Raw genomic sequence first — 20309 nt, 5'->3', positions numbered from 1 at the left:
AGTTTAATTCTAGTTTAAAGGGATTTGGAACTGCCATGAAATAATAGCTGAATATTTGAATTAAATAATAGCAAAATTTATAAATGAAATTGTCAATTTTTATCATAACACCATCACACAAATAAAAATAAGTAGAAAAATTATATGGCTTTGTTAAAATTATCTGACTTGATTTAGAGAGAAAAATTAATAAGTAATATTTGAGAGCCATATTTCAAATATCTGTGGGACAGCAAATATTCACAAGGAACTTTCTGACACTGTGCTCTTCAGTACTGAATTATCACATGAGGTATGAAGATATAACTTTCTGTATTAAGTGCTAGAAGTGAAAACTGTCCTCAGAAGCTCATTTTCTGGATGTGCTTTCATTGGTTAGCAAGAAAAAATGAGGGCATGAAAGTATATGAACTATTATTTCATCTAGTGTAGGTGGTGGATTGAGATTCCTGCTAATATTTAGCTCTGGGATGCTAATATTACTTGACAAAAAATCAATCCTTTTGAATTCTGTTTGCCAGCAAATTACCAGTTTTAAGAAGTTTTGGGAGTGTTTAATTTACAAGTATGGCAGGTACTTCAGGTCACAAAAACACTTTGGATTTTAAATGTGGCTGGCTTTCTGGGGTATTTATTCAACAATGTTTTGTGTGAGTGTGTGTGTGTGAGAGAGAGACAGAGAGAGAGAGACAGAGAGAAACAGAGAGAGAGGAACAGAGACAGACAGAGACACAGAAAGGAGATACGGAGAGAGGAAGATAGAGATCTAACACATAGAGATAATTTATGTGAAGATGCCTTGTAAACTTTAAAGTGCTATATAAACATAACGTTTTATTATTTGTCATAGACAACTCTGACCTGTATAGTACCTACAACTCCATCCATCTTTGAAAAGAAAATATTCTTATACTAGGATCATGCCATAGAGTAAAAAACAAAACAAACAAACTATATATATATATATATAGTTCCATTTTCATCTGTACTCCCAGGAGAGCAAGTTTCACATTTTATTTGTAAAGGACACTAAGAATCTTTCAGAAGAGTCTACTAGGTGAACACATCCTTCAATCCAAACTGGGTTAATTCTATGTGGAAACAACCAATATTTAGTTACTTAGAAATCAGCATTCATTGTATTCCATTTACTTGTGTGTTTGATGGGCAAAGCTTTCCTCTAGGAGAAAAAGAGCCCCTCCTATTCTGGGGTGATGTACCCACACAAACTCCTGTATGGAGGTCCAACAATTCCCTAGTTAGAGGCCAGCCTTCAAGTATGTCAAACGTGGCTTCAAAGAGTCATCTTGGAAGTGTCTGAAGGATGTGTAAACAAGCCCCACCTTTCCAATGACTCTTTGCATGAGACAAACCTTGCAGCCTGAGCACAAATTAGATTACTTTTTAGGAACTTGTCTTCTGTTCAGATGCAAAAGGGAATCAAATGTGGAGATTGTTCTCCTAGGTTTAATTTTCTTTGACCCCAAGTCCCTTGCTTGCTTGATTGCTTGTACCGTTCCATTAATTTTTTTCTTAATTTTTTCCTTTTTTAAACTTGAGGTATAATCAACATATAACATTATAACGTTTCATGTGTACAACATAATGATTCAATATTTATAATCTTCACATTTCTATGATCTTGTGGAAAGGGGTTAAAAAATTATTTGAGAGGGTGGTAGGTAAACCCAGTAGCTCACACCCTGTTAAGATTCAGGCTGTGAATTCTGTGTGTTGTGGGCATTTCCACATGCTCAGTGTGTATGACCTTCTACAAAGTTTTATTTGACTGCACTGTACAATTTCATGGTGGTATCTCAGCCTCAGGAAGGAAAAACAGATCAAGCTTGACATTTTCCATTCACAGCTGAACCAGTTAATCATAGAGTGGAGGGCACTGAAGGCTAAGCTAATCAGAAAGCCCAGAAAACAGAGCTAGGCAACATCCATTAGGATGGTTCAGATTGTGCTGGACAGTGACATCTTGCACCAAGATTTCCTGCAAACCCATTTGCACAGAGATGTCCACTTTGAAAAAGGGCAGGTAGCAAAAAGAAGCTGACTTGTAGAGCAGACATATCACCCAAAGAAGCTTTTAAAAGTGTGAAAATAGTTACCTCTCCGTGAGGCTTCAAAACTATCAAAAAGGTTAATTCTCTGAATGTCATAGGTTAATGTGGTGTTAGGCATCAGGGTTCGATTTCTGTTAATGCTGGTGACTGCAAACTTGAACGCTAATTCTTCAACATTAACAGGTTCATTTTCCACAGTTTCAAAAATTCCTCCTGCAGAAGCAAAAGAGATGCATGAGAAGCAATTAGTTACGTTATTCATGTGCATTTTTTTAAAAAGAAGAATATAAATGATACAAACAAAATACCCAAAATAATAAAAGCAGGAATGGTCAGAACAGATCCCAAACCCAGTGTTAAAAGTTAAGTGTATCAGTATGTGTCAGACGCAGATAAAATTTCATATGTGTGCTTAAGATTTCAAATCCAGTACTGGACTGTGTAATACCTATCAGATGGTGAATGAACTCTAAATATTTACTACTATGTAAAGTATGACTGATAATATGGTGGAGGATGATTTTCCACAGTTTGGAAATGAATCACTCTGTGGTTGACCTAAGCACAATTTCAGTTGTATCCTGGTAGGATTATCCTTCCTTAGAATAAAACTCCTGCTATTCAGAAGCAGACATTCTAGACTCCAGAAGCATCATGCAGAGTTGAGTGGAGTCAAAATGAGTCATATAGGCATTTTTTTTCAAAATGAAAATATCTCTTCTTCTTTGTGGCTCAGAATTCTGGGGTCATATGATAGAACTTTCCAAAGTGCATGGGCAGATTCAAAAAACTATGCTTTTGGTTTGAGAAACTGGTCCCGCCCCAAAACAAACCTGTATCTTATCTCTGGAGAAATAAATTCCCCCACTCAATAAACACATGCATTAAGCCTCTGATATCTTAAAAATGAAGACCGCATCACAAGCAACAATACAAAATATCAGCACTTAAAGCCTCATCAGAGAATTCAGCTCCGGCTTTGTTGTTGACAGAGGCAATTTAAGTATTATTAACTGCACATTCTTAATGTACTTTAAGAGCTGTCCTGGGATTATCAACAGACACAGAACATACAGTAGAGGCTCTTAGCTGGCCTCCACTAAGCTTACTCCTTGATTGACCAATAAACCTCATTTTTTTTTGAAAAAACATATGAATCAGTGCCCATAGAATGCTGAATACTTATAACTAGTAGATTACTTTCATCTACTATCACCACTGAGTGATTCGTTACCTAAGGCCAGTTGTAGGTTTTTAGCAAGCTTGTACATGTTAGATTGGTTTGCAAGTGCTTCAAGTTTTCCCTCCACTCAAAAAAAAAAAAAAAAAAAAAAAGACAAGGGAGCTTCAAGATGGTGGAAGAGTAAGACATGAAGATCACCTTCCTCCCCACAAATACATCAGAAATACATCTACACGTGGAACAACTCCTACAGAACACCTACTGAACACTGGCAGAAGAGCCCAGACTTCCCAAAAGACAAGAAACTCCACACGTACCTGGGTAGGGCAAAAGAAAAAAGAAAAAACAGGGACAAAAGAATAAGGACGGGACCTGCACCAGTGGGAGGGAGCTGTGAAAGAGGAAAGATTTCCACACACTAGAAACCCCTTCGTTGGCAGAGACGGCGGGTGGCGGAGGCAGGGGTGCGGAGGGCAAAGCGGAGAGATTCCCACACAGAAGATTGGTGCCGACCGGCACTCACCAGCCCGGGAGGCTTGTCTGCTCAGCCGCGGGGGCGGGCGGGGCTGGGAGCTGAGGCTTGGGCTTCGGTTGGAGCGCAGGGAGAGGACTGGGGTTGGGGGCGTGAACACAGCCTAAAGGGGTTAGTGCACCACGGCTAGCCGGGAGGGAGTCCGGGAAAAAGTCTGGACCTGCCGAAGAGGCAAGAGACTTTTTCTTGGCCCTTTGTTTCCTGGTGCACGAGGAGAGGGGATTCAGAGCACTGCTTAAAGGAGCTCCAGAGACGGGCGCGAGCTGCGCCTATCAGCGTGGACCCCAGAGAAGGGCATGGGACGCTAAGGCTGCTGCTGCCTCCACCAAGAAGCCTGTGTGCTAGTACAAGTCACTATCCACACCCCTCTTCCAGGGATCCGGTGCAGCCCGCCACTGCCAGGGTCCCGTGATCCAGGGACAACCTCCCCAGGAGAACGCACGGTGCGCCCCAGGCTGGTGCAACGTCACACTGGCCTCTGCAGCCACAGGCTCGCCCCACATCCATAACCCTACCTCTGCATGGCCTGAGGGAGCCAGAGTCCCCGAATCAGCTGCTCCTTTAACCCTGTCCTGTCTGAGAGAAGAAAAGTTGCCCACTGGTGACCTACACGCAGAGGCGGGTCCAAATACAAAGCTGAACCCCGGGAGATGTGCGAACAAAGAAGAGAAAGGGAAATCTCTCCCAGCAGAATCTGGAGCAGCGGATTAAATCTCCACAATCAATTTGATGTACCCTTCATCTGTGGAATACTTGAATAGACAATGAATCATCCCAAATTGAGGAGGTGGACTTTGGGAGCAACGAGATATATATATTCACTTTTTCTCTTTTTGTGAGTGTTTATGTGTATGCTTATATTTGTGATTTTGTCTGTATAGCTTTGCTTTTACCATTTGTTCTAGGGGTCTCTCTGTCCACTTTTATTTTTCTTTGTTTGTTTTTTGTATAGTTTTTAGTGTTTCTTACCATTGGTGGATATGTTTTTTGGTTTAGTTGCTTTCTTTCTTCCTTCTTTTAAATTACTTTAAAACATTTTTAAAGAATTATTTTTACTTTAATTTTTTTTTTACTTTTTAAAAATTTTATCTTCTTTCTTTCTTTCATTCTTTTCTCCCTTTTATCTAAGTCGTGTGGATGAGAGGCTCTTGGTGCTCCAACCAAGTGTCAGGTCTATGCCTCTGAGGTGGGAGAGTAAAGTTCAGGACACTGGTCCACAAGAGACCTCCCATCTCCACATAATATCAAATGGCAAAAATATCCCAGAGATCTCCACCTCAACACCAAGACCCACCTCCACTCAAAGACCAGCAAGCTCCAGTGCTGGACACCCTATGACAAACAACTAGCAATACAAGAGCACAATGCCACCTATTAACAGAGAGGCTGCCTAAAATCATAATAAGGCCACAGACACCCCCAAAAACACCACCAGACGTGGACCTGCCCAACAGAAAGACAAGATCCAGCCTCATCCACCAGAACACAGGCACTAGTCCCCTCCACCAGGAAGCCTACACAATACACTGAACCGATCGAAGCCACTGAGGCCAGACATAAAAAACAATGGGAACTATGAACCATCAGCCTGAGAAAAGGAGACAACAAACACAGTAAGTGAAACAAAATGAGAAGACAGAGAAACACACAGCAGATGAAGGAGCAAGGTAAAAACCCACCAGACGTAAAAAATAAGAAGAAATAGGCAATCTACCTGAAAAAGAATTCAGAATAATGATAGTAAAGATGATCTAAAATCTTGGAAATAGAATGGAGAAAATAAAAGAAATGTTTAAAAAGGACCTAGAAGAAATAAAGAGCAAACAGTGATGAACAACACAAAAAATGAAATTAAAAATTCTCTAGAAGACATCAGTAGCAGAATAACTGAGGAAGAAGAACAGATAAGTGACCTGGAAGAAAAAAGAGGGGAAATAATTACTGCAGAGCAGAATAAAGTAAAAAAGAATGAAAATAATTGCAGAGTGTCTCAGAGATCTCTGGGACAACATTGAATTCACCAACATTCAAACTACAGAGGTCCCAGAAGAAGAAGAGAAACAGAAAGGGACTGAGAAAATATTTGAAGAGATTATAGTTGAAAACTTCCCTAATATGGAAAAGGAAATAGTTAATCAAGTCCAGGAAGCACAGAGAGTCCCATACAGGATAAATCCAAGGAGAAACACACCAAGACACATATTAATCAAACTATCAAAAATTAGACACAAAGAAAATCTATTAAAAGCAGCAAGGGAAAAACAAGAAATAACACATAAGGGAATCCCCATAAGGTTAACAGCTGAGCTTTCAGCAGAAACCCTGCAAGCAGAAGGGAGTTGCAGGACATATTTAAAGTGTTGAAGGGGAAAAACCTACAACCAAGATTACTCTACCCAGCAAGGAACTCATACAGATTTGACAGAGAAATTAAAACCTTTACAGACAAGCAAAAACTAAGAGAGTTCAGCACCACCAAACGAGCTTTACAGCAAATGCTAAAGGAACTTCTCTAGGCTGGAAACACAAGAGAAGGAAAAGACCTACAATAACAAACCTAAAACAATTAATAAAATGGGAATAGGAACATATATATCAATATTGCCTTAAATGTAAATGGATTAAATGCTTCAACCAAAAGCCATAGACTCACTGAATGGATAGAAAAACAAGACCTGTATATATGCTGTCTACAAGAGACACTTCAGACCTAGGAACACATACAGATAGAAAGTGAGGGGATGGAGAAAGATATTCCATGCAAATGGAAATCAAATAAAGTGGGAGTAGCAATTCTCATATCAGACAAAATAGACTTTAAAACAAAGACTATTACAAGAGACAAAGAAGGACACTACATAATGATCAAGGGATGAATCCAAGAGAATATATAAAAATTTTAAATATCTATGCACTCAACATAAGAGCACCTCAATACATAAGGCAAATACAAACAACCATAAAAATGGACATCAGCAGTAACACAATCATAGTAGGGGACTTTAACACCCCACTTTCACCAATGGACAGATCATCCAAAATAAAAATAAATAAGGAAACAAAAGCTTTAAATGATACATTAAACAAGATGGACTTAAATGATATTTATAGGACATTCTATCCTAAAACAACACAATACACATTCTTCTCAAGTGCTCATGGAGCATTCTTCAGCATAGATCATATCTTGGGCCACAAACCAAGCCTTGCTAAATTCCAGAAATTTGAATTTATATCAACTATCTTTTCTGACCACAATGCTATAAGACTAGATATCAATTACAGGAGAAAAATCTGTAAAAAATAAAAACACACGGAGACTAAACAATACAATACTTAATAACCAAGACATCCCTGAAGAAATCAAAGAGGAAATGAAAAAATACCTAGAAAGAAATGACAATGGAAACACGATTACCCAAAACCTATGGGATGCAGGAAAAGCAGTTCTAGAGGGAAGTTTTTACCAATACAATCCTACCTTAAGAAACAAAAGAACATCTCAAATAAACAACCAAAACTTACAACTACAGCAATTAGAGAAAGAACAACAAAATAACCCCAAAGTTAGCAGAAGGAAAGAAATCATAAAGATCAGATCAGAAATAAATGGAAAAGAAATGAAGGAAATGATAGCAAAGATCAATAAAATGAAAAGCTGGTTCTTTGAAAAGATAAACAAAATTGACATTAGCCAGACTCATCAAGAAAAAAAGGGAGAAGACTCAAATCAACAGAATTTCAAATGAAAAAGGAGAAGTAACACATAAAACTGCAGAAATTCAAAGGATCATGAGAGATTACTACAAGTAGCCATATGCCAATAAAATGGACAACCTGGAAGAAATGGACAAATTCTCAGAAATGCACAACCTTCCGAGACTGAACAAGGAAGAAATGGAAAATATGAACAGACCAATCACAAGCACTGAGGTTGAAACTGTGATTAAAAATCTTCCAACAAACAAAAACCCCAGACCAGACAGCTTCACAGGTGAATTCTATCAAACCTTTAGAGAAGAGCTAACACCTATCCTTCTCAAACTCTTCCAAAATATAGCAGAGGGAGGAACACTCCCAAACTCAGTCTACGAGGCCACCATCACCCTGATACCAAAGCCAGACAAAGATGTCACAAGGAAAGACAACTACAGGCCAATATCACCGATGAACATAGATGCAAAGATCCTCAACAAAACACTAGCAAACAAAATCCAACAGCACATTAAAAGGATCATACACCATGATTAAGTGAGGTTTATCCAAGGAATGCAAGGATTCTTCAATATATGCAAATCAATCAATGTGATACATCATATTAACAAATTGAAGGAGAAAAACCATATGATCATCTCAATAGATGCAGAGAAAGATTTTGACAAAATTCAACACCCATTTATTATTAAAACACTCCAGAAAGTAGGCATAGAGGGAACTTACGTCAACATAATAAAGGCCATATATGACAAACCTGCAGCCAACATCGTTCTCAATGGTGAAAAGATGAAAGCATTTCCACTAAGGTCAGGAACAAGACAAGGTTGCCCACTCTCACAACTATTATTCAACAGAGTTTTGCAAGTTTTAGCCACAGCAATCACAGAAGAAAAAGAAATAAAAGGAATCCACATCAGAAAAGAAGAAGTAAAGATTTCACTGTTTACAGATGACATGATACTATACATAGGGAATCCTAAAGATGGTACCAGAAAACTACTAGAGCTAATCAATGAATTTGGTAAACTAGAAGGATACAAAATTATTACACAGAAATCTCTTGCATTCCCATACACTAATGATGAAAATTCTGAAAGTGAAATTAAGAAAACACTCCCATTTATCATTGCAACAAAAAAAGAATAAAATATCGAGGATTAAACGTACCTAAGGAGACAAAAGACCTGTATGCAGAAAATTATGACACTGATGAAAGAAATTAAAAATGATACAAATAGATGGAGAGATATAACTTTGTGAAATGAAAAATACAAAGACAAAAAAAAATGAGACAGAAAGTCCAAACATCACAGGCACAGGTATGATTTATGATTATTCTTTCTAAGAAAAAGAACTCAAATTGGCAGAATCTCATTCAGAAAATTTACTTTGATCCTATTTTTGAAAGAGTAGTAAATAAATACTCACCTGTAATTTTTAATTTAAAATTATTTTGTGGAGGGACAATTTCTTTCTTTTTTTAAAAGTTTATATTACTTATTTATTATTTATTGCTGGGTCAAAATATATAGAAAATTCTTACGTTTTAAATGGTTATTTATTTATTTATTTAAAACATCTTTATTGGAGTATAATTGCTTTACAATGGTGTTTTAGTTTCTGCTTTATAACAAAGTGAATCAGTTATACATATACATATGTCCCCATATCTCTTCCCTCTTGTGCCTCCCTCCCTCCCTATCCCACCCCTCCAAGTGTTCACAAAACACCAAGCTGATCTCCCTGTGCTATGCAGCTGCTTCCCACTACCTATCTATTTTATGTTTGGTAGTGTATATATGCCCATGCCACTCTCTCACTTTGTCACAGCTAACCCTTCCCCCTCCCTGTATCCTCAAGCCCCCTCTCTAGTAGGTCTGTGTCTTTATTCCTGTCTTGCCCCTGGTTCTTCATGACCTTTATTTATTTATTGTTTTAGATTCCATATATATGTGTTAGCATATGGTATTGGTTTTTCTCTTTTTGACTTACTTCACTCAGGATGACAGGCTCTAGGTCCATCCATCTCAATATAAATAACTAAATTTCTCTTCTTTTATGGCTGAGTAATAGTCCACTGTATATGCATGCCACATCTTCTTTATCCATCCATCTATTGATGGACACTTAGGTTGCTTCCATGTCCTGGCTATTGCAAATAGAACTGCAATTAACATTGTGGTACATGACTGTTTTTGAATTATGGTATTTTCAGGGTATATGCTCAGTAGTGGGATTGCTGGGTCATATGACAGTTCTATTTTTCATTTTTTAAGGAACTTCTATACTGTTCTCCATACTAACTGTATCAATTTACATTCCCACCAATAGTGCAAGAGGGCTCCCTTTTCTCCACACCCTCTCCAGGATTTATTGTTTCTAGATTTTTTGATGATGGCCATTCTGACTGGTGTGAGATGATATCTCATTGTAGTTTTGATTTCCATTTCTATAATGATTAATGACATTGAGCATTCTTTCATGTGTTTGTTGGCTATCTGTGTATCTTCTTTGGAGAAATGTCTATTTAAGGCTTCTACCCATTTCTGGATTGTTTTTTTTTTTGATATTGAGCTGCATGTGCTACTTGTAATTTTTTGAGATTAATCCTTTGTCAGTCACTTCATTTGCAAATATTTTCTCCTATTCTGAGAGGTGCCTGTTTGTCTTGTTTTTGGTTTCCTTTGCTGTGCTAAAGGTTCTAAGTTTCCTTAGGTCCCCTTTGTTTATTTTTGTTATTTCCATTTCTCTAGGAGGTGGGTAAAAAAAGATCTTGCTGTCATTTATGTCATAGAGTGTTCTGCCTATGTGTTCCCCTAAGAGTTTTCTAGTGCCGGGCCTTACATTTATGTGTTTAATCTATTTTGAATTTATTTTTGTGTATGGTGTTAGGGAGTGTTCTAATTTCATTCTTTTACATGCAGCTGTCCAGTTATCCGAGCACCACTTATTGAAGAGGCTGTATTTTATCCACTGTATATTCTTCCCTCTTTTATCAACATTAAGGTGCCCATGTGTGCATGGGTTTATCTCTGGGATTTCTATCCTGTTCCACTGATCTATATTTCTGGTTTTTGTGTCAGTACCATACTGTCATGATTACTGTAGCTTTGTAGTATAGTTTGAAGTCAGGGAGCCTGATTCCTCCAGCTTTGTTTTTCATTCTGAAGATTGTTTTGGCTACTCGGAGTCTCTTGTGTTTCCATACAAATTGTGAAATTTTTTGTTCTAGTTCTGTGAAAAATGCCAGTGGTAGTTTGATAGAGATTACACTGAATCTGTAGATTGCTTTGGGTAGTAGAGTCATTTTCACAATGTTGATTCTTCCATTCCAGGAACATGGTATATCCCTCCATTTGTTTGTATCATTTTTAATTTCTTTCATTAGTGTCTTATAATTTTCTGCATACAGGTCCTTTGTCTCCCTAGGTAGTTTTATTCCTCGACATTTTATTATTTTTGTTGCAATGGTAAATGGGAGTGTTTTCTTAATTTCACTTTGAGAATTTTCATCATTAGTGTATAAGAATGCCAGAGATTTCTGTGCATTAATTTTGCACCCTGGTAGTTTACCAAGTTCATTGATTAATTCTAGTAGTTTTCTGGTAGCATGTTTAAGATTCTCTATGTATAGTATCATGTCATCTGCAAACAGTGACAGCTTTACTTCTTTTCTGATCTGGATTCATTTTATTTCTTTTTCTTCTCTGATTGCTGTGGCTAAAATTTCTAAAACTATGTTGAATAATAGTGGTGAGAGTGGGCAACCATGTCTTGTTCCTGATGTTAGGGGGAATGTTTTCAGTTTTGCAGCATTGAGGACGATGTTGGCTGTGATTTTGTCATATATGGCATTTAATATGTTGGAGAAAGTTCCCACTATGCCTACTTTCCTGAGGGTTTTTGTCATAAGTGGGTGTTGACTTTGTCAAAAGCTTTCTCTGCATCTATTGGGATGATCATATGGTTTTTTTCTTTCAATTTATTAATATAGTAAATCACATTGATTGATTTATGTATATTAAAGAATCCTTGCAGTCCTGGGATAAACCCCACTTGATTGTGGTGCATGATGCTTTTAATGTGCTGTTGGATTCTGTTTGCTAGTATTCTGTTGAGGATTTTTGCATCTATGCTCATCAGTGATACTGGCCTGTAGCTTTCTATCTTTGTGATATTTTTGTCTTGTTTTGGTATCAGGGTGTTGGTGGCCTCTTAGAATGTGTTTGGGAGTGTTCCTCCCTCTGCTATGTTTTGAAAGATTTTCAGAAGGATAGGTGTTAGCTCTTCTCTAAATGTTTGATAGAATTCACCTGTGAAGCTATCTAGTTCTGGGCTTTTATTTATTGGAAGATTTTTAATCACAGTTTCAACCTCAGTGCTTGTGATTGGTCTGTTCATATTTTCTATTTCTTCCTTGTTCAGTCTCGGAAGGTTGTGCATTTCTGAGAATTTGTCCATTTCTTCCAGGTTGTCCATTTTATTGTCATATAGTTTCTTGCAGTAATCTCTCATGATCCTTTGTATTTCTGCAGTATCAGTTGTTACTTCTCCTTTTTCATTTGTAATTCTATTGATTTGAGTCTTCTCCCTTTCTTTCTTGATGAGTCTTGCTAATGGTTCATCTATTTTTTATCTTCTCAAAGAACCAGCTTTTCGTTTTATTGATCTTTGGTATCATTTCTTTCGTTTCTTTTTCATTTATTTCTAATGTGATCTTTATGATTTCGTTTCTTCTGCTAACTTTGGGTTTTTGTTTTTTGGGTTTTTGTTTTTTTTTGGTTGTTCTTCTTTCTCTAATTGCTTTAGGTGTAAGTTTAGGTTGTTTATTTGAGATATTTCTTGTTTCTTAAGGTAGGATTGTATTTCTATAAACCTCCCTCTTAGAACTGCTGTTGCTGCATCCCATAGGTTTTGGGTCATCGTGTTTTCATTGTCATTTGTTTCTAGGTACTTTTTTGATATCCTTTTTGATTTCTTCATTGATCTCTTGGTTATTAAGTAGTGTATTGTTTACCCTTCATGTGTTTGTATTTTTTACAGATTTTTTTTTTTGCTGTAATTGATATCCAATCTCATAGTGTTGTGGTCGGAATAGATACTTGATACAATTTCAAATTTCTTAAACCTACCAAGGGTTGTTTAGTGACCCAAGTTATGATCTATCCTGGAGAATGTTCCATGAGCACTTGAGAAGAATGTGTATTCTGTTGTTTTTGGATGGATTGTCCTATAAATACCAGTTAAGTCCATCTTGTTTAATGTATCATTTAAAGCTTGTGTTTCCTTATTTATTTTCATTTTGTATGATCTGTCCATTGGTGAAAGTGAGGTGTTTAAGTCTCTTAATATGACTGTGTTACTTTCGATTTCCCCTTTTATGGCTGTTAGTACTTGCCTTATATCTTGAGTTGCTCCTATGTTGGGTGCATAAATATTTACAATTTTTATATCTTCTTCTTTGATTGATCCCTTGATCATTGTGTAGTGTCCTTCTTTGTCTCTTGTAATAGTCTTTGTTTTAAAGTCTATTTTGTCTGATATGAGAATTGTTACTCTCTTTTTCTTTTGATTTCAATTTGCATGGAATATCTTTATCCATCCCCTCACTTTAAGTCTGTATGTGTCCCTAGGTCTGAAGTGGGTCTCTTGTAGACAGCATATATACAGGTCTTGTTTTTGTATTCATTCATCCAGTCTATATCTTTTGTTTGGGGCATTTAATCCATTTACATTTAAGGTACTTATTGATATGTAAGTTCCTATTACCATTTTCTTAATTTTTCTTGGTTTATCCTTGTAGGTCTTTTCCTTCTCTTGTGTTTCCTTCCTAGATAAGTCCTTTAGGATTGGTTGTAAAGCTGGTTTGGTGGTTCTGAATCCTCTTAGCTTTTGTTTGTCTGTAAAGTTTTTAATATCTATGAAATCTGAATGAGATCCTTGCTATGTAGAATAATCTTGGTTGTAGGTTTTTCCCCTCATCACTTTAAATATGTCCTGTCACTCCCTTCTGGTTTGCAGCATTTCTGCTGAAAGTTCAGCTGGTAACCTTATGGGTATTCCCGTGTGTGTTATTTTTCTCTTGCTGCGTTTAATAATTTTTCTTTGTATTTAATTTTTGATAGTTTGATTAATATGTGTCTTGGCAGGTTTCTCCTTGGATTTTTCCTGTATATGCCTCTCTGTGCTTCCTGGACTTGATTAACTATTTCCTCTCCCATATTAGGGAATTTTCAACTATAATCTCTTCAAATATTTTCTTAGTCTCTTTCTTTTTCTCTTCTTCCTCTGGAATCCTTATAATTTGAATGTTCGTGCATTTAATATTGTCCCGGAGGTCTCTGAGACTGTCCTCAATTCTATTCATTCTTTTCTCTTTATTCTGCTCTTCAGTAGTTATTTCCACTATTTTACTTTCCAGGTCAGTTATCCATTCTTCTGCCGCAGTTATTCTGTTATTGATGTCTTCCAAATAATTTTAATTTCATTTACTGTGTTGTTCATCACTGTTTGTTTGCTCTTTATTTCTTCTAGGTCCTTATTAAACGTTTCTTGTATTTTTTCCATTTTATAATTTGCAAAATTTTGTATCATCTTTACTATCATTATTCTGAATTCTTTTTCAGGTAAACTGTCTATTTCCTCTTCAATTGTTACATCTGGTGGGTTTTTGCCTTGCTCCTTCATCTGCTGTATGTTTCTCTGTCTTCTCATTTTTGTTAACTTACTCCTTTTCGCAGGCTGCAGTTTTGTAGTTCCCGTTTTTTTTTTGTGTCTGTCCTCTGCGCCTAAGGTTAGTTCAGTGCATTGTGTAGGGTTCCTGGTGGAGGGGTCTAGTGCCTGTGTTCTTGTGAACTAAGCTAGATCTTGTCTTCCTGATGTTAAGGTCCACTTCTAGTTCTTTGCTGTGGGGTGTCTGTTGCTGTATTATGATTTTAGGCAGCCTTGTGCTAATGGATATGGTTGTGTTCCTGTCTTGTTACTTGTTTGGCATAGGGTGTCCTGTGCTGTAGCTTGCTGGTCGTTGAGTGGAGCTGGGTCTTGGCGTTGAGATGGAGATCTCTGGGAGATTTTTGCCATTTGATATTACATGGAGCTGGGAGGTCTCTTGTGTACCAGTGTCCTGAACTTGGCTCCCCCACCTCAGAGGCAGAGCCCTGATCCCTGGCTTGAGCACTAAAAGCCTATCATCCACACGGCTCAGAATAAAAGGGGAAAAAACAAAAGAAAGAAAGAAAGAATATATAATAAAATAAAGTAAAATAAAATAGTTATTAAAATAAACAATAATTATTAAGAAAAATTTTAAGTAATGAAAAAAAATTAAAAAAGATAAAAAGAAAGAAGAGAGCAACGAAGCCAAAAAGCAATTCCACCAATGTTAGCAAGTGCTAAAAACTATACTTCAAGAAAAAAGAAAAGAAAAAAAAGTGGACAGACAGAACTGTAAGACAAATGGTAAAACAAAGCTATACAGACAAAATCACACAGAAAAGTATACACATACACACTCACAAAAAGATAAAAACTGAAAAACAAAATATATATATATATATATATATATATATATATATATATATATATATATATATATATATATATATATATATATATATATATATATATATATATATATCACAGCTCCCAAAGTCCACCTCCTTAATTTGGGATGATTTGTTTTCTATTCATGTATTCCACAGATGCAGGGTACATCAAGTTGATTATGGAGATTTAATATGCTGCTTCTGAGGCTGATGGGAGAGATTTCCCTTTCTCTTCTTTGTTTGCACAGCTCCCGGGGTTCAGCTTTGGATTTCGACCCGCCTCTGTGTGTAGGTCACCTGAGGGTGTCTGTTCCCACTCAGACAGGACAGGGTTAAAGGAGCCTCTGATTCGGGGGCTCCAGCTCACTCAGACCGGGGGTAGGGAGGGGCACGGATGCGGGGCAAGCCTGCCGCGGCAGACGCCAGCATGACGTTGCACATTCCTGAGGTGTGCCGTGTGTTCTCCTGGGGAAGTTGTCCCTGGATCCTGGGACACTGACAGTGGCGGACTGCTGACAAGCTCCCTGGAGGTGAGGTGTGGAGAGTGACCTGTGCTCGCACACAGGCTTCTTGGTGGTGGCAGCAGCAGCCTTAGCATCTCATGCCCGTCTCTGGGGTCCATGCTGTTAGCCGCGGCTTGTGCCCGTCTCTGGAGCTCCTTTAAGTGGTGCTCTGAATCCCAACTCCTCACGCACCAGGAAACAAAGACAGAAGAAAATGTTTCTTGTCTCTTCAGCAGCTCCAGACTTGTGTCCAGACTCCCTTCCGGCTAGCTGTGGCGCACTACCCCCTTCAGGCTGTGTTCATGCCACCAACCCCAGTCCTTTCCCTGGGATCTGACCGAAGCCCGAGCCTCAGCTCCCAGCCCCCAACCGCCCCGGCGGGTGAGCTGACAAGCCTCTCGGGCTGGTGAGTGCAGGTCAGCACCAATCCTCTGTGCGGAAATCTCTCTGCTTTGCCCTCCGCACCCTTGTGGCTGCACTCTCCTCCGTGGCTCCAAAGCTCCGCCCCTCTGCCACCCACAGTCTCTGCTCACGAAGGGGCTTCTAGTGTGTGGAAACCTTTCCTCCTGCACAGATCCCTCCCACTGGTGTAGGTCCTGTCCGTATTCTTTGTCTCTGTTTTTTCTTTTTTCTTTTGTCCTACCCAGGATTTGTTGGGAGCTTCTTGCCTTTTGGGAGGTCTGAGGTCTTCTGCCAGCATTCAGTAGGTGTTCTGTAGGAGTTGTTCCACGTGTAGATGTATTTCTGTTGTATTTTTGTGGAGGAAGGTGATCTTCACGTCTTACTCTTTCACCATCTTGAAGCTCCTGCAATTTCTTTCTAAACTGACTTTCTTTGTTAAATAACCAACTAGTGTCAGTTTTCGAAAGCTGAGATGTTTGTATTCAACTGTTTTGGCTCCTTTTGGAAATGTCTTTGGCTCTTATAGACTAGTGAGATGAGATGCATGTGAAGATTATTTCTCTGTTCTTTGAGAAACCAGAGGTGAATATTATGTGACCATGTTAATATTTCCTATGGAACCATATTGGATATTTATTCTGAAATTAACCTTAGGAAGAATTCTTCTCTTTGATTTTGTCTTTTTTCTATTTTCAGACAATGGTCCTGGGATAAGGGGACTTTCAATTTCTCTCAGAAGTGTTAGTAGATGCGCAACAGTGAAGTGGTAAGCTCACAAAATAGACACTTTTTCACCAGAAGAAGATTGGCATATGGTGGGTTTACTGCAGCAAACTAGCTGACCCACAATTTGAACAACCCCTACTTAAGACCAGAAACCGTTTGATGTTAGGGCTTCCACAGTAATTAATAGCAATTATTTGTTTACTTGTCTATCTTTGCAAGAACATGGTTTGTATCCTCATGAAGAGGGACTGTGTTGTATTCAGAATCACCATCCTTATGAAGACCAAAGTATCTTAAGATGTTCAACCTGCAAGTGTTTAGGGGAAAAGTTAACCACTGGCTCAGATGTGAGCACCATTAATCTGTATATGGCAGGCTAGAACAAATACCTGAATTGGAAATGAAGTTCTGAATTCTGAATCTTGGTCCACCTACTTCCTGTTTGAGAAAGATTTTTAAGTACCAGGAAGAAAGTTACTATGAAATAGCTCTTTCACTATTAATATTTCATTTAAGCCTTATAATAATCCAGGTAGGAGGTATTGTTCCTGTTTTTATAAATGAAAAAATAAAGAGTTCACATGTTTTGACCAGATTATTCAAAATCACAAAGTCTTGTCTTTAACAAACCCAGGTATTTGATTCATTATAAATATAAATATATTTACTTCACCAGGTTATTTCTGATGTACTTTATCTCTAAATATTAGTTAAGACTGTTGCCTTGATTACCTTGGAGGACTGCTCTATAAAGGAAATGATAATAATGCAGTGAAAGTGCCCTGAACACTCAATTATGCCTGTGAAATAAATATTATTACACATGGATAATGAGGATAAAAAAGGGATTTGTCACCTGTAGAACTGCCTGCTCACCTCAGAATTGTTTCTTTGGTATAGGGTTGTCTTTTCCATAAAGCTGGATATACCTGGGTTTAAGAGAATATTAAGTGCTTTTGTTATGTGCTTAGATGGTGTGTAAGTAGACTGTGTTTTTTCATTTTGGGGGTTACATTCTTTCATTCCTTCCTCAAGCAAGCATTATAAATGGCGTCATTAACTCAACACCCTATCACTATCTCCTTTTTTTTTTCTTTAGAGAAGGTTGCTGACAAATACCAAAAACCTATAGTGAGTGAAGTGAGATATATACAAGACTGGGGAAGTGCCAAGAAAGTGAAATATGATAGAAACAGGAGAAAGCTATTAACAAGTGTCAGACCTCACACAGAAGCAGACTCTTTCAGCATCAGCCACTTCCTCTCTCCTCCCCATAGCTGCAGTTTTACAAAATTGAGTTTCAGTGTCTCTGACAGGGGAGTAGAAGGACACATACATAATGACACATGTATTATTATTACTACTATTATTATTATTTTAGTTTTGTAGGTATGAGCTTGTCAATGAGACATTTCAAGTCTTTGGGATTCTCCATATAGGCAATTTCTGGAGGCCTGGGTTCCATGGTTTCCAGAGGAGGAATCCCTACTTTTTTCCTTCTTCTGTTCCTCTTCCTTCTCTGCTCTTTCTCTCCCATCATTGTTCCCCACTTCCCCTTTTTTCCTAAGGTCAATGCTTCTCTCTCTTTCTATTAGTTAAGCTGAGCTGAGCATGACTTCTCTTAAAATTCAATGGGCCATGGAAGGGTTAGAAAAAGCAAAACTAAGAAACTAACTAAGGCTCAAGGAAGAGAAGTTAAGTGGCCCCTCCCACCCCTGACCATCTTATTTTTTTCTAAATTGTCCCAGCCAAGTCAGTGCATGAGGGAAGAAAACAGGAATTTGAGAGTTCCTCAAATGAAGGTAAGGAACCAAATGAAGATGAAGACCCAGATTTCCTTTTCTTATCTTTTCTTTTCTTTTCTTTTTAACTGAACTCCTGAGAAGTGGAGCATGGCAGATGGAGTGCAGGAGGGTGATAAACCTCAAAATCCATGTGCCTGGCTTTTCCATGTTCACTTTCACCACCCACAGTCACACGTCATATGTACCCAAAGTTAAGATGTATTGTTCATATTTTTTACATAAACTATTTTTCTATTTTTAATTATGTGAATTATATAAAAACATTTTCTGTTTTCTGTTAAGTGAATCAGACTAAGTACAAATTATAAATCAGTCCTTATAGATTGACTGATATATGTGATATTGTGATTTATAATAAGAAGTACAGGGCTTCCCTGGTGATGCAGTGGTTAGAATCTGCCTGCCAAAAAAGAAAAAGAATCCGCCTGCCAAAACAAAAAAGTATCCGCCTGTCAATGCAGGGCACACATGTTCAAACCCTGGTCCGGGAAGATCCCACATGCCGCGGAGCAACTAAGCCCATGCGCCACAACTACTGATCCTGTACTCTAGATCCCAAGAGCCACATCTACTAAGCCCGTGTGCCACAACTACTGAAGTCTGCACGTAGTGCCTGTGCTCCACAACAGGAGAAGCCACTGCAATGAGAAAACCGCACAGCAAAATGAAGAGTAGCCCCAGCTTGCAGCAACTAGAGAAAGCCTGCACGCAACAATGAAGACCCAATGCAGCCAAAATAAATTTAAAAAAACAAATAAATAAACAAACAAATAAATAAATAAAATTTATTTTTTTAAAAAAAGTATATGTTTGGTTTTTGACCTCATTTCTGGCACTAAACTCCTAAAACCCTTAAAATTTCTTAAGTGTTGAGAGCAATTAAGGTGTCTTTTATTATATTAATGAGGTGGCTTTTGGAAAATATCTAAGGATGGAGGCTGATTGCTAGGAAAACCAACGATTATGATTAGAAGGTTGGAACTTTCAGTCCCCCCTCCCCCAACTTCTGGGAAGGGGAGAGAGGCTGGAGATTGAGTTCAATTTCCAATGGCTAATGATTTAATCAATCTTGCCTTTGTAATGAAGCCTCTATAAAAGCTCAAAAGAACAGAGTCTGGAGAGCTTTTGGGTTGGAGAACACATGGAGATTTGGGGAGAGTGGGGTGCCTGGAGAGGGCATGGAAGCTCCAAACTCTTTCCCTGTACCTTGCCCTATGCATCACTTCCATCTGGCTGTCCCTGAAATATATTCTTTTTAACAAACCAGTAATCTAGTACATAAAGTGCTTCTCTGAGTTCTGTGAGCTGCTGTGGCAAATAAATCAAAGCCAAGGAGAGGGTCATTGGAACTCCAACCTACAGTTGGTCAGCCAGAAGCACAGATGATAATCTGGGTATATCTGAAGTGAAGGTCAGTCTTGTATGACTGAACACTTAACTTGTGGAATCTGACACTATCTTTAGCTAGATGGTGTCAAAATTCAGTTGAATTGTAAGACACCCAGTTGGCAACAGAGATTTGCTTGGTGGTGTGGGGAAATCCCTCCTTCCCCAATATACACGTTGGAATTAAAATCAGAACCCTCTTAATATGGTTAGGGACCAGCCTCTGTCTTATCACCAATAGGAGGCTTGAATGAGGGTCAAAGGTCATCATCAATGTATACCCCCAGCCTCTTCCCCATCTTACCCACCATTTTCAGGCTGAGGTTATGGCAAATGAAAATTTAGAACACATTGTCCAACCAAAAGGAAAGGGTCAGAAAGTGGAAAAGGGTTTTTGTTGTTGTTGTTTTTGTTTTGAGTCAGGCTCTGACTTCCTGTG

General features: G+C 38.1%; 1 protein-coding gene across 12 annotated transcripts in view; it reads right to left on the bottom strand.

The window, feature by feature from the left end:
* The window catches only part of GRIK1 (glutamate ionotropic receptor kainate type subunit 1), a gene marked incomplete at both ends in the record, with an annotated part of 439442 nt that overhangs the window by 164665 nt on the left and 254468 nt on the right, over positions 1-20309 (bottom strand). For 7 of the 12 annotated variants that reach the window (XM_081234197.1, XM_081234202.1, XM_081234201.1 and 4 more), the window contains one exon: positions 2118-2285. The exons of the other annotated variants lie outside the window; for them this stretch is intronic. In XM_081234197.1, the coding sequence (XP_081090323.1) occupies positions 2118-2285 (168 nt within the window). The remainder of the gene's footprint in view (positions 1-2117; positions 2286-20309) is intronic. 12 annotated transcript variants of the gene reach the window in all.

The sequence above is a fragment of the Mesoplodon bidens genome (genome assembly GCF_964165515.1).
Source record: "Mesoplodon bidens genome assembly, chromosome: 5".
NCBI classification, from domain to species: Eukaryota; Metazoa; Chordata; class Mammalia; order Artiodactyla; family Ziphiidae; genus Mesoplodon; species Mesoplodon bidens.
This window is presented reverse-complemented; position numbering and strand designations above follow the sequence as displayed.